We start from the raw sequence: 18,975 nt of genomic DNA, 5'->3' as shown, positions 1-18,975 counted from the left end.
ACATATACTACAGTATTATACAGAATTTGGTCTTGAGGTCTTAAGATTGCAATCACTTTTTTGTCATGTTTGACATTGAGTCAAAAATAGCCAAACCCAGAGTAAAGATTAAGGGGAATACCACAATGACATAAAAGCTGTACCCTCTGAATTGGCGCCTTTCTCTGCAGTGACTCTGCAATTAAATAGTGTTTATCACCATGAAAGTCCCGTGATGTTGGGGTATGGTCATCATTGATGACAAACTAGGAAGGCTATTAGTCATCAGATGGAATGAGAGGGAGAGTGATACAGACAGAATGCTCGAGGGGTAAAATTAAAAACACACGGCCAAAGTGCATGACTAAGCCTCTTCCAGGCCTAAACTGTGTGTGAGAGAGAGAGTGAGAGAGCGAGAGGAAGAGACAGAGAGGAGTGTGTGCTAATAATGAGGGGGTTGTAGGAGGGGCTCTGACTTAAAGAGAGCAGGCTGGAAAGAGATCTGAGCGCCTAGACTTTCACTTTCAGCATGCAAGTTGCCTTCAGAGAGAGAGCACAGCTTGAGGGACTACACAAAGTATATCAGGCCACTCTCCTGCTTATTGCATTAAGCTGTGCAGCTAGCAACAGTGCAAGAGGAGTGATTTCATTTGAAGGCTGTGAAAAAGAAAAGAGGGCAAGAAGCATTCGAAAGAGGGGGAAATGAGCATGTGAGAGAGAGGAAAACAGAAAGAGAAAGGGTCTTGCTGCAGCTGGTCCCCTTCATGTCCTTTTATTCCTGGCGTTAGGAAAGTCCAGACGGATTTGGAAAGTCCCTGAGCAACCAGAAATACCAGGAGCTGTCATTTGGACAAAACAGCAGATAGACAGTGAGGCTTGACAGACCGGTAGAAGAATCATACCTCTGCACCTACATTAAGGAAACCACTGAGAGGAAACCTGCGGTTGACTATTACTTCAAACGGAGATAGTCTGCTGATTTTTACACACAACTGAAGGACTCAACCCATAGACATGGAGCATAGGCCATATATCTGTAGATGAAAGAATGTCACCAACAGGTAAGTGGTATTGTTTTGATCAGGTAGAGGTATGATAACCAAGCCTTACATTTAGATATGATGTGGCCTGAATGGTGGGCATTATAGATCTGTACTCTTGAATTTCCACTAAAAGCATGGTGACCTATTTTTAAGGGGGGTAAAACAAAGGCTGTTCAAAGAGTGCGTGTGTATCACCCAACTCTCTCTGTCTTCCCCTCAGTGCTTCTACTTTTATCGATACTGATTGTTCGAGTATATGGGTGCCATGACTCTGACCCTTTCAAACACCGTGTCAGAGACTTGCTGGGAGAAACCAAGGAAAACCAACGTACTACATTTGTAAGTTCATTTTGGATTAATTATAAACTACCCTCGCAAAATGAATTTCCGCGAAATGTAAGATGCTGGAAGAATAATCATTTACAGTTATTAAATGAATACAGGTGCAGTCAGGTAGATCGGCTCTATAGTAGATCGACGTAGAGAATGACGCCTACGCAGCTTAACCACCCCGGTATTTCATAATTTCGTTTTCCTTGCAGCGTCAAGTTTTCCCGACCAATTACTATGTGTCTCACCGCTACAACACGAGTCTACTCTGCAACGATAACCCGGTAAGGCTCGCTGTTTGTGTTAGCGCATGGTTGCACTTAATCCATTTCCTAAATGTCCTGCTTGTTTTGTAATCTACCACGTAAGAATACCAGGGGGATAACCCTGACCAATACAGGATTTCCCATTAGTCTAACAAATCACTCACAATCATGGCCATGCATATTCACCTTTATAATCATGTTGTTTAGTTATTGTATATTACAATTACCCTCTCTCTTCTCCCCATATGTGAACTACCAGTGCTGTGTATTTCCTGCTGCAGTGGTTCTATGTGACTCCTGGTCCCAGCTGCTTAGACACCTTCATAAAGAGAACCACAGATATGTATTCATAGGAGATCTAATATCTGTCCTAAAAGATATTACCAAAGGGGTATGTTCTTTATGACTTTTTGCCCATACACAGAGAAAAATATATCATAGCAATCCCATTGTGCTTGGCTGTTCTACTGTCACATCTACATCACACAACATGGTCTGAACATATAGATTTTATTGTCAAGGGAGATAAGGTTATGAAAATATATTTCACCAACTGAAACTCCCTGGGAATTGTGCTTTGAATCATTTTAATATGCTATTAAATAGCAAGTGCTAAGTACAAACATGTGGTTCTCTCCTAAACTTGTTTTAATGTGGCTTTGTCTGACTAACTTCCCCAGAAATTCCAGGAAACGCCGGATCTCTCCATCTTCCCTCCTGTGTCTTCCTCCCCCGATGCCCTGCTTTCTTTTACTGTTGCTGTTCTTTTGAGGTGGGAGGAACTAGAATGTCCATCCAGCGTGAGTGGATGTGTGTTTCCTTCAGCTGCCCCTGATCAGGAGGAGGATGAAGAGGATATGATGGTATCTGAAGAGAGTGAGGGAAACACTGACAGTCAATCTTTACAGGAACTTGAGAGAGAAGGGGAGAGAGGTAAAAGATGGGGCATAACGGCTGCGCCAACCAATGACGGTGCTGTTCTGTTTCGGTTCCCTGGACATGTCTTATGGAGGTTCTTCCTTCTGAGTTATATGTTTCACGTGTGCACATGAAATACAAGACTGCTTTTAAAAGAAAAGTATGGCAAATGTGTTTTTCTCTGATAAGTAAAAGGGCCTTTCTTGCACTGATTGTCTGTCTTTGATGTTTCTCATCCATCAACTAATACCAGCCCATCCAATGCCAGTCTGTTGATGTGTGATATTCGAGAGAGTTGGGCAAATTGAAAAGGACAACTATTATGCCATATCAAAGGTCACTCAAAATAACCACATAAGCAATACCATGTAATAAGCCATATTTAATATTTCTGATATTGGATGTATGCTGACATCTGTTGTTTCTGAAATCTGAAAAGTTCCAGTGAAAAGAGTTTTACCTGGGAGGACTGTCGTGATTGCTTATTGTTTTGTTTACAATTCTGAGCATTATAGCCTATATGATGTTTATCAAATTTTGTTCATTGTTTTTAATAAAAGCACACAAAATGTACCCAGTGAATGTTTGTATATATACACCATGTAAATAAAAATTGGGGAACATAGTTATTTGTTATTTATTATGTGGAATTGGAAAATATGTAATCTTACATTTGTTATTTCAAAGACATTTCTGACATTTCCCATATTTATGTTAAGTGTCACATATTTAAAGCCACATGTTAGATTATGTGATATGGCATGATATCTTTAATGTCATTTTTATCAATGGTATTACTATTATTATTAAATATAGACATATTTCATCATTTCAAATGAAGTAACCTGTTCATCATGCTGCCTTGTTATCTCATAGGGAAGCTTGTGCTATGGTCCTTGGTGAATATGATTCACAGAGACGGGACAACAACATGACCAACAACAGTTTGTCATTGTTCAGTCCACTGCCTCACCCGGCATTTCACAATGCAGCTGCAAGTGAGGGAGCTCCAAGGAATGTGACCAGACTAATGGATTGCTTTTCTTCTGCAACCCTTGCTCTGTCTGACACCATTGAAAAAAAAAAAAAAAGTTAAATACCAGTGGCTGGATGTTCTTTAGTGCTGCCCACATATCACATATCACAGCGCACACATTCTGAGGAGTCAAGCCCAATTTCAAGTCCAAGGAAAGGTAAACAGCGAGTGAGAGTGTTTTACTACATGGAAATGATCCTTACAGAGGTAGACTTGTGTCTGTTTACCTTAATAACTGTAGACAAACTGTAGCAAATGACTCAACTGAGGCTTTAACTTAAGAAACTGTAGAAACAGTTAGTCTCAAGCGGTTTACTTTGACACAGATGCTTGCCCCATGAATTACATTGTATAGCCATTTGAGATGCCGGTTATAGCGTTCTTACTCAATACTGGAACAATTTAGATTGTCCTAGTAAAAGTTTGGACCCCAAGAGATCTAAAAATATGGCCCAGGTTGAAAAACCACAACGTTTCCCTAAAGCTCCTTTTTATATTCATTTTGTTTTCTTATTTTAAGTAAGATTGAGAGAAAGCTCACAGACCTTACAATTATTGTAGGCAAGCTCTAAAACCTGTTAATCCAGTTATTTTACGCCGAACTACAATAAAAACCCAGATGCCTGTTATATTGTCATCAATTGCAGCTATTAAAAAAATTACTGTCGGCAATTGCAGCTGTTTTCCATGGTTAGGAATGTGAGGAAAAGGGAAAAAGAGTCTCAGGTAATGGGGCAGATTCTATGTAACCTATATAAATAATATAACTGGCATTTGAAAGGTTTGCATGTAGGCCTATGTTTCAATCCAAAGACATACAGTATAAAGGTGAACCAAAGCCTAAACTAGTAGACATAATGACTAACCATTTATTGTCTACTTTAAGGGATATTCTCAGTGTCAATTTTCCACCCACATCTGATTGTGAGTATGTCTGGAAGATGCTAAACAGTGTTGTCTTTGGTTCAACGTTTGGTGCACTTGTAGGGGCCTGTTTTCATAGGGGTTCTACCATTATCTATTTTGTCTTGAAATGAAAGGCAAACTTTGTTTTCTGATGTGGTGTTCCACATGCAGCTTAACAACGCCAATCGAGAAAAAGGAAGGATGGAGGATGATACTCTGTACCAGCATACAGTGCCCTCCAGAATTATTGGCACCCTTAGTGAATAAGAGCAAAATAGTCTATGAAAAAACATCTTTGCTGTTTATCCTCTTGGTCTTTCATTCAAAATATTCACAAAAAAAAATACCTTTTCATTGAAGTAAAATGATTGAAAGAAAAAAAAATTGACATTAAATAAATATTTTTCTCCAAAACATGTGTGTCACAGTTATTGGCACCCCTAGAAAATCTTATAATTTAAATCTAACTGAAGTATATTTCCAGTTATATTTTTCATTTTTAAGTTCACCTGTTTGATTAGGAACTCTTAAGGGGTCAACCATGACTTCCTGTTTGCTTTAAATATGAGGTGACAAAAGCCAAATTTCCTTAATTATTCATCACTTTGGGAAAGACCCAAAAACACAGTGAAGATGTGCAACGAAAAAGTTGAGCTGCACAAATCAGTAAATGGACATAAAAAAATCCCTAAATAGGGCCACATAAATAGTGTACATTGACCCCACGCAGTGTGAGGAGGATGGTTCGACCGGCAAAAGGCTCTCCAAGGATCACAGCAGATAATTGCAGTCTTGGGATCAGAAAGTCTCCAAAACTACCATCAGACTACATCACCACAAGCTGTTTGAGAGGGTTGCCAGAAAAAAACCTCGGTTGTCAATCAACAACAAACTGAAGCACCAACAGTTTGCCAAATGTTACTGGGACTTTCAATGGGACCGGGTTTTATGGTGACATGAGCCCAAAATAGAGCTTTTTGGCAACAAACATCAGAGGTGGGTTTGAGAAAAAGTATTGTTCCATGATAAAAATGTAATCTTTCTTTCAATTATGTTACTTCAATTAAAGGTTAGATTTTTGTGAATATTTTGAATGAAAGATCACAAGGATAAACAATGAAGATTCTTTTTCGCATCTCCTTTTGCTCATTTTTACTAAAGGGTGCCAATAATTCTGGGGGGCACTGTAACCTAGGCTAGGCTAGTCTCAGTCAGTTGAGCTGAAAATCACATTTTATATTAAAGTAAATACATCAGTAATTAGTTTAATAAACTATTTCAATTTTATGTACCATCATAACCTTTCCTGGCTAAAAACTTGTATTAACATCAGACCCCCAGTCCTGATTTTTTTCGAGTTCAGTCCCAACTTTACAAGCTTCAAACAGAAGGGGTCAGTAGCGTTCACGCAAACATGCAAAGCTGCTACCCACGTGACTAAAAGTGGAAGTTGAGTTGAGATACGTTCTCTCAAAATGTCCGCGCCCGGGGAAGACACGTTTCCTTGCGAAGATGGAGAGGCTGAAGATATGGAAGGGAGTGGGAGCGATGAGGATGAAATGGATGAAGAAAGGGAAGATGGAGCAGAAGAAGCGAAAGTTTATGTGCCCGGTTTGCAGCCGTTGCAGCCCGGAGAGGAGCTTGAAATGGACCGATCCGCTTACCACATGTACCACGAATGCCAGACAGGTTTGTTGCTACACCTATGGTAACTATGTGATGTGGTGTTATTCAGTATTCAGGGTGATGCTTTTAGGGCAAGCGATTCGATTGCCTGTCAGCGGGAATATCTCTTCTAATTAACTCATATAGCCTCTTCATAGTCAGAGGCACAGATTATTCGTCACATGAATTGCAAGTAGTCCTTTCTCAGCAAGCATTAATTGTATTTACTGGCAAATACGCTTTGGTGAGCAGTAGATATGACGAATAACGTATTAATGCTTCTGACGAATTTTGGCAGCGCAAGAGTGTCCTCCCCCATTCTTGCGTGGGTTTTGTTTGACGTGAACCTTTGAAATCCCTTAAGTGACCATTCTTCTGTGTGGCTGGAAAGCAAGCTATTGCTTTGTTTATGATTTTTTTTTTTTGTATTTCCCTGCCGCAAATTGACCCCCATGTTTACACCTACACAAATTGGTAGAGATGAACTCCCGCTGGATTGAACACTTATGCTGTTTGAATTGATTCGATTCATTGACACTTGATTTTGATTTTTGTTTTCTCTGAAGGAGCACCTTGTCTAAGTTTTGATGTTCTGAGAGACGGAGAGGGAGATGGAAGGGAACAGTTTCCTCTGTCAATGCTTCTGTGTGCTGGAACACAGGCTGACGCTGCGCTCAGCAACAGGTATGAATGTACACTTTTCCTTCATCAGGTGTTAATCCAACACAAAAAGAAAGCATTGTCTGCTGGTTTGGGTAAAGTGTTCATAAGATTGTGAGATGGGTGTCTGTTTTGAATATGCACACATATGCCACTGTTTAAAGTGTGTGGCTAAAAGGAGAAGATAAATAAATGTCCAAGGGCTCTAATCGAAATCTCTGCCTTCCCCGTTTCCAGACTCATTGTCATGCGAATGCATAACCTGCATGGGACACAGAAGGCCAAGGAGGGGGAGGCCGGCAGTGATGAAGAGAGTGGTGATGATGGTGATGAAGATGATGAGGACAAGAAGCCCCAGATGGAGCTGGCGATGATGCCACATTATGGGGGTATCAACAGAGTTAGAGTGAGTGTTTAACTCTGTTAGGTTTTCTTAGAAAAGATTATTCCTGTCTATTCTCTGGTAACACTCTGCCCTTTCTTAACCAGGTGACTCAGCGTGGGGAGCAGTCACTGGCTGCTGTCTGGTCTGACAAGGGTCAGGTGGAGATCTTTGACCTTCGGCTTCAGTTGGAGGCCGTTCACAGCTCTGCAGCGATGGCTGCATTTATTAAACGGCAGAAGGAGGCAACACCTCTCTTCAGTTTCTCGGGGCACATGTCGGAGGGGTTTGCCATTGACTGGTCACCCAAAGTACCTGGTGAGTGTGCGTTTCTCCTGCATCTATAAGTCAAGGTACAAGTCTTATATTTTTCAGGTGCACAAAATGACACAGGGTCAGACCGGGCACTGAAATTCTACAAGGCATAGTATAACAGAACAAAACATGACGTACTCTGAATATAATTTACAGGTCATAAACATATAATAACCTAAATAACCTCAGAAGGCATGGCAATTCCAGTCTAAACATTAATGGGGTGCATGTTTATGCTACATTCAATGCAACTTCTGTTCTCTGTCACTTATCAAAGGGCGCCTGATCAGCGGCGACTGCAAAAAGAACATTCATGTCTGGGAGCCGCGGGAGGATGGGAGCTCTTGGCAGATTGACCAGCGGCCGTTTAGCTCTCACACGAAGTCTGTGGAGGACCTCCAGTGGTCACCCACGGAGGCAACGGTATGATGGCCTCCTGAGGTTTATCCTAAAAAGTAGGAGATTAATGGTTCCTTGACAGTGCCACAATTCTGGAAAGAGCAATGTTCAGTTAGGTATTTTGAAAATGAGAAGGGGCCCACCTGTTCCACAAACATAATTACACACACAGACACACACAGACAGCATGAAGAAATTGGTTAGTGGCTATAGTAACTGTATAGTATAGTGCACCTGCAGGGATTTTGAATATTGTTATAAAAAAGTGATTTGATTTACATTTTGCTTTTGCTTTTTAATTTTATTTATGTGAGCCGCTTCAGGTTCAAATTTATAATCAAACCAAATGGAAAAATGTATGTATTCGTCTTTTATAAAGTTTTTCACAGGTGGAAGAACAGTATGACAACAAAGTGATCATTTCCTGTTTTTTCTTTTTTCTATTCTTTTCCCAACCCCAAGGTTTTTGCTTCCTGCTCTGTAGATCAGTCTGTCCGTGTCTGGGACACCAGGGCACCACCAAACTCCATGCTTTCAGCTAACGAGGCACACTCTTCAGATGTCAATGTCATCAGTTGGAACCGAAGTGAACCTTTCTTGCTTTCAGGAGGGGATGATGGACATCTGAAAGTATGGGACCTGAGACAGTTCCAGGTTGGTACCTGTTGTGAAGTTAAACAGTCATACTAATGCATCCTGTGTCACAGATGGCTTCTCCAGCTCCGTCTCTAGTGCTGGCATATTACTTAAAGTGAGACAAGTGCCAAGACATAAATGGGCAAAATTGCCAAACATGTTTGCACTTTAATGTGCAAAAAAGTAAAATTAGTAGTTTTTGCAATCCTGGCCCTGCTGTCATTAAATCTGGAATAACCTCAAAAACTCTACTCAGGCAAACTCCTAGCCTTGGGGCACTGTGGCACTGATTCATTCGTAAAACTGCTGTTACCTTTTAATATTACTTCAGTTATATCTGGCTGCATGCTGCATCAGTTCGCCAGCTCCCATTTAGCGACGTGCATGGTATGAAAAATGAAATCTGATGGTATAAAACATGAATGTGAATTATCGCACTACATTGTTATCCCTTTCCAACATTTTTAGTTTTGATTTCCAGCAACCCCTCAATCTTAACTTTTTAAATCTACTGTAATCTGCCCACAATTCTTTCTTTCCTTTGCTTATGTTTGTTTGTTTGTTTGTTTGTTGTTAGTTCTTACATCGTTTGTCTTTGTTTATCCTTCTTTCCACACTCCCTGTTCCAGTCTGGCAAACCTGTGGCCACATTCAAGCAGCACAGCGCTCCCATCACCTCAGTAGAATGGCACCCCAGTGACTCGAGTGTTTACGCCGCCTCTGGTGCGGACGATGTGGTCAGCCAATGGGATCTCTCTGTGGAGTCATGTGATGTGGGGGCGCGGGCAGAAGGGGTCAAAGATCTGCCGCCACAGTTGCTCTTCCTGCACCAGGGTCAGACAGAAGTGAAGGAGATCCACTGGCACCCACAGATACCCGGAGCCCTCATCTCCACGGCACTGTCAGGTTTCAACGTGTTTAGGACTATCTCTGTGTGAGAGGGTGTGTGTGTGTGTGTGTGTGTGTGTGTGTGTGTGTGTGTGTGTGTGTGTGTGTGTGTGTGCACGCGCAGGTGGGCATGATGGAGAAATGTGCTAAGAGGAAGTATTTGTGTGTGCACGCGCAGGTGGGCATGATCTTGAAATATGCAAAGAGAGTGTGAGAGTGTGTGTGCGCCTTGATTTCATTTATTTCAGATATATTCTCATGGAAATTAGCTCAGTACATATGGACTATCCTCACTTCAGCTCGTTTACTTCATGTGAAAAATAAAATGTATTTGATTACATTTTCACTCTGTCTCAAAGCATAATAGTCTTAATTAGTTAAGTCTTTCCCTGTCATGTTCCAAAATGTGGCATATAGTTGTCATACAAAGGTTCATCTTGTGTGTTGATAAAGTTGATTATTCCATAGCTTCAAGAACACATGGACTGTTTTAGTGAAAATATGAACAAAACCTATGTTTGCATCATGAGAAACCTATGAAGATACTTCAAGTGATTTTAACACTGCTTCCTGCCTTCCAATAGACCACAGTGAGTGTGGGAATCCTCCTCTTATGTACAATGCACACTTAAAATAATTGCCTGGTAGACATGTCCCTCTCTTCCCAATATCTTGACGGGTTGGTACAGCTGGATCGGGTCTTTATTTTAGTTGCTAATAACACAATCCTCCATACATCACTACACAAATACAGAAGTAGATGTAGTGCATGTAGAGCTGTGAGTTATATGACTGCAGCAGAAAGGGAGGGACTGAGCAAGAATAAAGTGAAATAAGATATTTTATGTTCCAACACTGTTATCTTGAATGATTATTGTTGTCAGAAACATAGACTCAAAAGTTTGTTGTGTATCTTGTGTCAGTTGCAGTGCCACCAATCTTCTACATTTTAGCTTAAGTCATCCGTGAGATAATGAAATAATACAATTTAAAACTATTTAATACATTTGGTATTGGCGCAGTTTGAACCTTTACGTCACAACATATTGGCTAGTGTAGTGAAGCAGTCAATCTTTACAATGAACATTATTCTGCAGGTGACGCTACACTACAAATGTGTCATAATAAGTAAGTCATGACTCCTAGAGACCAACTTGCCATAACATTTTTGTCATATTTGTTGCGATTTTCAAGCTATTGCACTTAATATGCTTTGAGCCTAGCCCACTTAATGGAGCCCTAGCATGAAGGGACACGCCCACCTAGGGTGGCAAACCTTAGATATGATGTCGTCTACCAAAAATTGTTGGTCAGAAGACAGAAGAAAAAACAAAAACTCTATGACCACCCTGCAAAGCAGTGGCCGTCATAATAAGATGAATAGAATGCCAGATCTATTCTGTTAGCTGAGACAATTTTTTATACATGCTCATCGTGTCGTCCACTGTTAGAATGTGAAGGCTTTAAAGACAGACTAACCACTAAAGGAAAGACGTTAATGATGTACGCCTGGGAGAGGTGGGCTAGGCCATTTAAATGAATACAGTATTTTTAGTCATACATCAAACCTTTCTAACATTTAGTGAAACCTTTCTAGCCCGTAAATGGGTCATCATTTAACTTCCCTTTTAATGTAATGGTTGGAGAAGGGATGAAATTAAATTGTAACATGTAGCCTTTTACTCCCTCTTCTGTCAATAAAACATAATTACATTTGTCTTATTGTTTATGGCCATGATTTGGAAAGACTTCCCATATCTAAGTAAGGTTTTAAAAATGACACGTCAGCTCCTGGACTTGATCCTCTGACATGCGCTTCACTTGCTTTGAGGTCTAGGAAAATCTTTGATTTTGTCAAATTGTTAACTGAGACATCCCGCTTAATCATCCAGCATTAATCCAGCAGGGCAAAGAAAAGTCCAAGATGTTTTTTTTTTTTTTTTTTAAGAGTGCAAAGTCCTCAAATCAGGGACTAAGAAGATGCAAGAGTGTACCGCTCTTATTGGATAGTCCTTATAAGGAAGTTGTTTATAATCTAGTTATAGAATATCAAGAAGTGGCTTCCTTTAGATATAGGCCTCAAGATTATGTTTCACAGCAGGCAGTCACAGTCATCAGTAAGTTATATTGAAGTGCTGTGCAGAACACCTAAGGTATGTGTTATGATTGAATCAATTTTACTCCAAACTCCCTTGCTGTCATACTCAATACCACTTAGTATACAGGGTAAGAAGGTAAAACTCAGTATAACACTTCTGGGATCTTTAGAAAAAATTAAATGGTATGTCAATGCATTATGCTTGGATGTAGAAACTTTAACCATGGTGTGAGGGTTTCTCAGCTTGCCTGCACAATGCAACCATCCATCCATCAAAACTGTCTTACCAATGGCCACCTTGCTCTCTGAAGACTGTTATTTAAGGGAAACCACTGTGGAACTAGAACAGCTCAGCCAGCCTTCAGAGATTGGATTTGTCTTTACACATGAATGAACTACTACAATGAGTAGTCAAGCCCCCTGAAAGTCATAACCATTTCCAAAGACAATATAACTTATTTTTCTGCTTCCGTTAAAATAAATGAAATTAAAAACTGAAATTCAAACCCCATGTGCTTTTGAGGTCCAGATAAAGGCAGTCGGATGACAAATTATTCACAACTGATACAGAAGTGCCACTTATTTGACCATAACTACTCATAAATATCCTGTCTTTTGAGTGGTCAAAGTACAGATCTCATTCTGGATATAAAAATCACTCTGTCTAAGGGTCACCTACCATGTTGAAAAATAACAGAGAGACGAGGTGATTCAAAAGTCAGGAGAAGACCCCAAGAATATATCCAACTGAGCACTACTGGATCCATAAGAAGAAACTGGGAATCGCATCACATCACCCAGATGCTGTGTAGAAAAGAGTGTCCCCCATACAAAGTGTCCAAGGAAGATATTACCTGCTCAGGGTGGCCAACACGGTCCAGCCATCACTCTGAAAAATCTACAAAGTTCCGTGCTGGAATTAGGGTGCAGGAGTCCACAATCGTAAGATCAGTCATAAAACTGGACAGTCCTGGAGGGTGGTAAAAGAATAGATTGTTTTTGAAGCTCCACATTGAAGCATGTATGGAGGGGTGGGGATATTTGTCATCTGCAGGATCTGGGAAACTTTTTAGAATTGTTGGAGAATGAATGGAGAGCTGTATATAATATAACAATAAAACCTGAAGCAGTCTGTTGTATAACTGAAGCTTAAGAGAGGGATTACCTACCAGTAGGACAATTACCCAAGACACAATCCCTAACCAACACTGGAGTGGCTCAAAAACAGTAAAGTAAATATTCTAAGCCCTGATCATACATCCTACTGAGAATCTTTGGCAGTACAGTCCAGGACCTGCATCCGATGAACATGTTCAAAAGACAAATGGTGGAAAACGCTGCAGAACAAATGTGCAAAGCTGGGGCTGATTCGCTTCAAAGGACTTAAGGCTGTTACTGCAGCAAAGGGGCTTTTTACCAAGCAAACAGATTATTTAAGTTTGAAGTTGATTTATATTTATTTGTTTTAAATACGTTATTTAGCCTTAAGAAATACACTAACGCATAATTGTTTGCAGTGAAAATACTGTTTGGGAAAATATGTGGAAGTTTCTTTAATAAAACTGGAAATGGTATTGACTTTCATGGGGGTTGGATACTTTTGCAAACCGCTATGGATTATACTGTATCTTAAATAAACTTGAAAAGGATGTGGAAACAGATGGTTATAGCAATGAAGCAAGAAAGATTTATTTATGTAACCAGCAGATCTTAGAAGATCACAAGTTTAGGTAAGTTACCAAGAATATAGCTTTAAACAACACAGAGCCTTGCCATAGCTTTACACACAATACAGTCTCACCATTTAGCCAATATAATGGAAAAAAAAATTAAATAACATTTTATATTAACATTGTTACCAAAGCCCTGATCTGACTTCACACTATGAACCCAAGCTAAACAGTTTTACTGTCTTAAAAATGGCTAAGTTTTGTACAGATTTTAGGGAGAGGTGAGGGGTCATACAAAAGCCTCTGTACAGCTCGACACACTACATTCGCATAAAAGTGATGATTCAGGGTGAGTCACAATGATCGCTTTCAGAGCCAATACGCACCAGAAGGTTCAATTGTGTAAACCATTCACAGTTTCCAAAATGATATGTACTTGGATAAAACTGCTCTCTAAACAACATATGACTAAAAATAACTTTTCAGCACAATTAAAGCATATTTCACCCATGAAGGTTATGTTTTTAAAGACAAAGTAAATCACTAGGAATGTACACAGGTTTATCCTATAGTGCCCCACAGGTATGTCCCAAGAGCATTCCAGCATCACAAGAAAGAATTCCTGCTATTATGAGAAAGTTTTACCCTCTGCATCCATCTTTTAAATGGTGGACTCTGTCACATCACACACTTTGTACAATATACCAAGGCAACTTTCCGTACAAAAATAGAGAGTATGGGAGAATACAGAAAAAAAAAAAAACATTTTTCAAGGCACCAAATATAGCATACTATAAAACTATACATGATTATTATGCGTTTTCTTTTCTGTAGAACTAGACTAACCTTTGGTTTAAATGCTATGACTATAATACTATTAAGGCATCTTTATTGGTTTGGAATGGTTTAAATTGTTAAACATGTATTTTCCACTGCGCATTGATCATGAAACTTCCAGTTCACTGAAAGAAACTAAAGTGCCCCAAAACTGCCCTCTGAGAATTTATAATCTTTCACAATTTTCTAAAAACAACAGGTAAGACTTTTATCATTTTGTATTGATATGTCTGCTCCAATAACTACACAAGAGAAAAAAGAACAGCTGATGTATCTAATGTTTAGTAACTGGAATAACCTGAATATACCATGTATTTTCTCAGTTGTTCAGATGCTGAAGATCCTGTTTATGGAGAGACTGGTTTGTAAACTTAGTGTTATGATTTTTTTAAATGTTATTGCTGCTGTGTCAGAGAACTTTCAACTAAGCTTTTGGTTAAATCTCCCTTTCTTGCAATTTGTTGTTTAGACAAGTATACTGTACATGATTGACAACCCATCAGAGATCTTACTCTATCTCCTATCTGATTGGGTCCTGTGATATCAACTCCTCACATTTTACAGGCCGATCTCATCATCAAACTCATCCTCGAATGTGTAACCACGCTGGCCGTCAACTCCTCCTTCCTCTTCCGAATCTGTCTCTGAATGCTGCTCATTTTCCCTCCTTCTATCCAATGGGGCAACTCCCTCATATTCGGAACTGAGAGATGAGGTGGAGCTCGGTGGGGATTCAGCTCTGTGATTGGCAGACTCTGCTTCTCCTGACACCTTCTCAGGAGACACCTTGCCATCTTCCTCATGCTCCACTTCTGTGGGGCTGGGGCACTCCATCTCCTCACCTTCCACCTCCTGGCTGTCTCCTTCATCCAACTGACCAATGATCTCTTCCCTTTTATCGCTGAACCTCACTTTGGGCTTGAGGCCTTTTACCTTCCATCCATTTTCATCGTTTAACTGATCCAGGCCATTCTCTCCATTTTCTTCTCCATCTGCACCCTCCATCCTCTTCTTCTCGTTCACTTCGTTCTTTGAGTTTAAAGTCGACTCCACTCCAGCCATCTCCATATCCAGGGTGCCTTGGCTGGGACTGAAGACATCCTGCTCATCTCCATTGTTGACTGTAGTCCAATTGGAGTCAAAACTCAACCCATCCATCACTCCCAGAACATCCCCCATGATGGAGGGTCCCAGATCCAGGTCCAGGTCAAATGACGACACAGACTCTGAGTGCTGTAGCTTGGATGAATCTGGGGTGTTTAAATTACCATCTGGTGAATCATGGTTCAGAAGTGCCTCAGAGTCAGTTGTTGCCCCTGTAGATTCTGGGACAGGGCTGGAGGAGTCTGCTGAGGCGGTGCCTTGGGTGGCAAGAAAGGAAGTATCTCCAAAAGCATCACCACCCCGACCAATGTGCATGGTGTGGCGGAAATCCCCAAGTGGGGCGGATATCATGGTAGGGTCTAAGCGCGCCCGTGCAGACTTATGGAGAGGCATGGTAACTGTGTTCACAAGAGAAGGAGAGGGAAGGAGATTGGTTGAGCATCATTTGACAGCTTGGTACAGTAAATATTTTACATGAGGCCCAATTGCTTTGAGTTTTTGATACAGAGAATTCAGAGAAAACATCCAAAAAAGATCACTTGGGCTGGCAGCTCATAAACCAAACACACGCACATGAAAATTAAGATCAGAGTTGCGCAAGAAGTGTGAGAAACGAATTGCGCTGTTCGCTGCTGCCATGCTCAGACTTGTAAGTGAAACATATGCGTGCAACGCCAGCACATACTTCTGAAACCTTTCCCCAGGGGTGAAAGGCGCATCAGCGTCTACAGTTTCAAGGGAACCATATGAAAGCGCTCTTAGTGGGTCGTTATAAAATAAAACGATGCATACATGTGTGATTAAATCAGTGATAACACGGTAAATAAGTAGGAGTATGGTTTCAATTTAAAGCACGTCGAATGCGGCCTCTTAACTGCCAGCCACTGTCAAAACTTTAGATGCAAAAAAAACTTTTTCTGCTCTCGTTACATTTAAGATAGAAAAAAGTTATCATTATATCGCCTAGTCTAAGACCTGAGTGCAACTAAATGAACTAGCCTACTGAATTCGCCATTTTAGTGAACCTTGGCTACCTGAGAAAGAAATCAACAGCAACAGCTGGAAACATAATCGTCGGGGACAACAACTGGAATTAAACCTTTAGGCTTTCTGTTTCAAGTGGAATATTTTCATTTCGCTATGGTGGTGGCTGTTTAAGAAGATAAGAACCCAACCGTATTTACAAAGATATCGCTGGCTACATTTATTATTATTATTATTTTAAAGTTAGACCAAATTTAGGCAAGCTTCTCCTTATTCGAATATTCCCTCTCCCACACCCTCCCATATCTTATGCTGCGAATCTGCAGCATTAATGCTACAGCCTGTCCCCTCGGAAAGACGACAGTGGAAAAGAGAAATATTGAAAGAAGTTGACCTCTTTGGTAAACTTTCAGAAAGGATTTTTTCAAAAGCCAAATAAAATAACTTACTTGTATGTGTTTATGTTTGTGATTCGCTTCCGCCCTCCTATCTATCCTGCTTTTCATCTGGCCTTCTCACCCTATCTTTACGTTCTTTTCTCGCTCTTTCCAAACGTCGTTTGCTTCTTTCTAATATTTCTTTTTTTTCCCCACTGGGATGGGCAAGGAAGTGACGCGCCTTTCCTAGGGAGTGAGGGAAAGAGTACTACGTAGGCTAGGCTGCCAGAGTAGACGGCAGATGTTTACTGCAAGGCAAAACGACCGATTCGAATTTATCAAGCCTACCATAACGTCCATAGTTCTCTTCTTCCTGAAACAGCATTCATGGCTGGATTGTTTATGCTTAAGAAATAAGTTTAGCCTTACCCTTTTCTTTCACACTAAAAAGAATGCGCCGTCTGCTTTTTATTGCACGCGTTCTTTACCAACTACAAATAACGTCATAGTATGGAACGCTGTCTGTCAACATTGCTCTCCTGTACAACCATTTATATGGGTAAACACTGTTATGTGTAGGTCTGTATTTTACCTTTTACTCAAACTAATATTCGAAATCTTTTCTTCTAACTTTTTAACTGCCTCCTCTGCGTTCTTCTCAGTTGGCAGGAGTCACTAGGACATTTTTCTACTTCTCAGACAATGATAAAGGATGGAAATATGTAAATTAGGACAGGACAGCACACATATGCCAAGGGTTAGTTAGGTGACTACAAAAAGAATGAACTGGAGTGAAATTATGGAATGAAAAGGGTGAAGCTTTAAGATAAACATTTAATGTTGACTAGCTTTCATCAAGACAGAAAGGGAACCAAGAGTATTCCTTGTATTCCCATATGTTAAAGCAGCCAAAAACTATATAGGATACCCCCCAACCCCCACCCCTTCTCTCACTCTTTTACACACATGCACACAAACTCACTCAGTCTGTCTTTTTTTTCTCTGTCTTATTGATGTATAATTCTGTTCTGTATTTTTTTGTTTTGGGTCCTATGTCATCTATATAGCCCAAAGTTAAGGAATTTAATTTGAGTTAAGACATACATCCTGGAAGTGGGTCTACAGCTGTGAGAGTTTGGACAGGAAACAGGCTGGTGTGGGGATTGGGGTTGAGGCAGAAAAGTATGTATTGTGTGTGTGACAAACGTCATCTGGTGTGAATAATCCTCTATTTTAATCATACAATAAACATACAGATTAACACCAAACAAAGGAACAGAGAGTGTATTATTGACTTATTACGAAAGCACAGTAAGGGCTCAATAAGAACTCAGATGCAATGAATAGCACAAGCCATTCTTGATCTAAAACTACTAGTTATGTTACATGCAGTACATCAAGCTTTCTTTATCACTGCCGATGCATTGAGGATACTGTTCAGATGGCTGTGACCACAGAGGGGGTAACGTACTTGTTTTCTTTATCATGCATTTGGTAAAGGATCAGGTATTTATTAGACGCTTTTGTTCAAGGCAACTTACAAAGACATCTTGCCATGGTCAGGACGGAAGGTCAACCGCTTAGAAGGCAGCGACGCCAATCACTGTACCTCTATGCCAACCAAAAAATTGCTAAGAGATGCCATGGAGTATATGGCAGTGCCTTAACCATATACTATGTGTTGTAGGCCAGGACCTCTTCTTACCTTTGTTAACCTTCTATTCTTTCATACAATACAAAATAATAGACTTGTCATGGTTAGAATTGTTAAATTGACATCTGACATAACCTAAAACTTAATTTTACTGAAGGGGATGTATTTTCAAATAATTTGAATGGATACATGTGCATTTGGATTCATAATCAGCAAATGTGTTACCAAAAAAAAACATTAGTCAGTTACAAACAATACAGAAAGCAGCAGCACAAGTTCTCATTAAAACAAGACAGAGGGTGCACATCACACCGGTATCAAAATCACTGCACTGGTTAGTTTCAGAATAGATTTCATACCCTATAAATCACTCCATAGCCATGCACCTAAATATATAACAGACATGCTCTCTAGGTACACACCCAGTAAATCCCTGAGGTCTTCTGGCACTGAACTTCTAACAGTTCCAAAAGCCAGGACAAAGAAAGCAGCTTTTAGTTTCTATGCCCCCAGCCTTTATAGGCTGCTCTGCAATAATACCTAGAATGGCTAAAACGGTGCAAACCTTTAAACATGCACTTAAGACATGTCTACCTCTTTAATATCGCATGTCACCGATGTAATAGTTTTCTGTTTATTTATCTCTAAAAATCCCCCCCCCCCCTCCTTCTGTGATGCACATTGTGTGACTTCCTGGTATGAAATGCGCCGTATAAATAAGGTTTGATTGATTACGTAGGCTATAAATACTAATTTGTAGGGGAGTCCGTGAGGAGTCTGATTCTTGGGTTAAAAACATGGGAGTAATAATTGTTAGAAAGTTGCACG

At 40.2% G+C, this 18,975-nt stretch overlaps 3 protein-coding genes across 3 annotated transcripts; 2 read left to right on the top strand and 1 right to left on the bottom strand.

Moving 5' to 3' along the window:
* The first annotated feature begins 587 nt into the window (after positions 1–587).
* On the top strand, positions 588–2,881 carry LOC308380923 (uncharacterized protein). Its single transcript, XM_080858388.1, has 5 exons — positions 588–1,040; positions 1,243–1,361; positions 1,565–1,636; positions 1,878–2,009; positions 2,299–2,881. The coding sequence occupies exons 1-5, from the start codon at positions 1,028–1,030 to the stop codon at positions 2,668–2,670; spliced, it is 708 nt and encodes a 235-aa protein (XP_080714514.1). The 5' UTR covers positions 588–1,027; the 3' UTR covers positions 2,671–2,881.
* Positions 2,882–5,953: 3,072 nt separating this feature from the next.
* Positions 5,954–10,276, top strand: grwd1 (glutamate-rich WD repeat containing 1; the record flags this gene model as incomplete). Its single annotated transcript, XM_080857532.1, has 7 exons — positions 5,954–6,167; positions 6,710–6,827; positions 7,041–7,209; positions 7,293–7,503; positions 7,778–7,923; positions 8,362–8,553; positions 9,165–10,276. The coding sequence occupies 7 exons, from the start codon at positions 5,954–5,956 to the stop codon at positions 9,471–9,473; spliced, it is 1,359 nt and encodes a 452-aa protein (XP_080713658.1). The 3' UTR covers positions 9,474–10,276.
* Positions 10,277–13,289: 3,013 nt separating this feature from the next.
* Positions 13,290–16,695, bottom strand: cdc42ep5 (CDC42 effector protein (Rho GTPase binding) 5). Its single transcript, XM_080858377.1, has 2 exons — positions 16,566–16,695; positions 13,290–15,530 (listed from the first exon to the last, which is right to left on the bottom strand). Exon 2 carries the CDS (start codon positions 15,523–15,525, stop codon positions 14,587–14,589), a length of 939 nt encoding a protein of 312 aa, XP_080714503.1. The 5' UTR covers positions 15,526–15,530; positions 16,566–16,695; the 3' UTR covers positions 13,290–14,586.
* Positions 16,696–18,975: the final 2,280 nt, after the last annotated feature.

Source organism: Sprattus sprattus (assembly GCF_963457725.1).
Source record: "Sprattus sprattus genome assembly, chromosome: 19".
NCBI classification, from domain to species: Eukaryota; Metazoa; Chordata; class Actinopteri; order Clupeiformes; family Clupeidae; genus Sprattus; species Sprattus sprattus.
This window is presented reverse-complemented; position numbering and strand designations above follow the sequence as displayed.

Bases quoted from the DNA above. Each gene is read 5' to 3' on its own strand.
- LOC308380923 (XM_080858388.1), top strand. The intron at 1,362-1,564 runs GTAAGTTCATTT...TTTTCCTTGCAG, and splicing joins AAAACCAACGTACTACATTT to CGTCAAGTTTTCCCGACCAA. The intron at 2,010-2,298 runs GTATGTTCTTTA...TAACTTCCCCAG, and splicing joins TAAAAGATATTACCAAAGGG to AAATTCCAGGAAACGCCGGA.
- cdc42ep5 (XM_080858377.1), bottom strand. From the start codon at position 15,525: ATGCCTCTCCATAAGTCTGCACGGGCGCGCTTAGACCCTACCATGATA.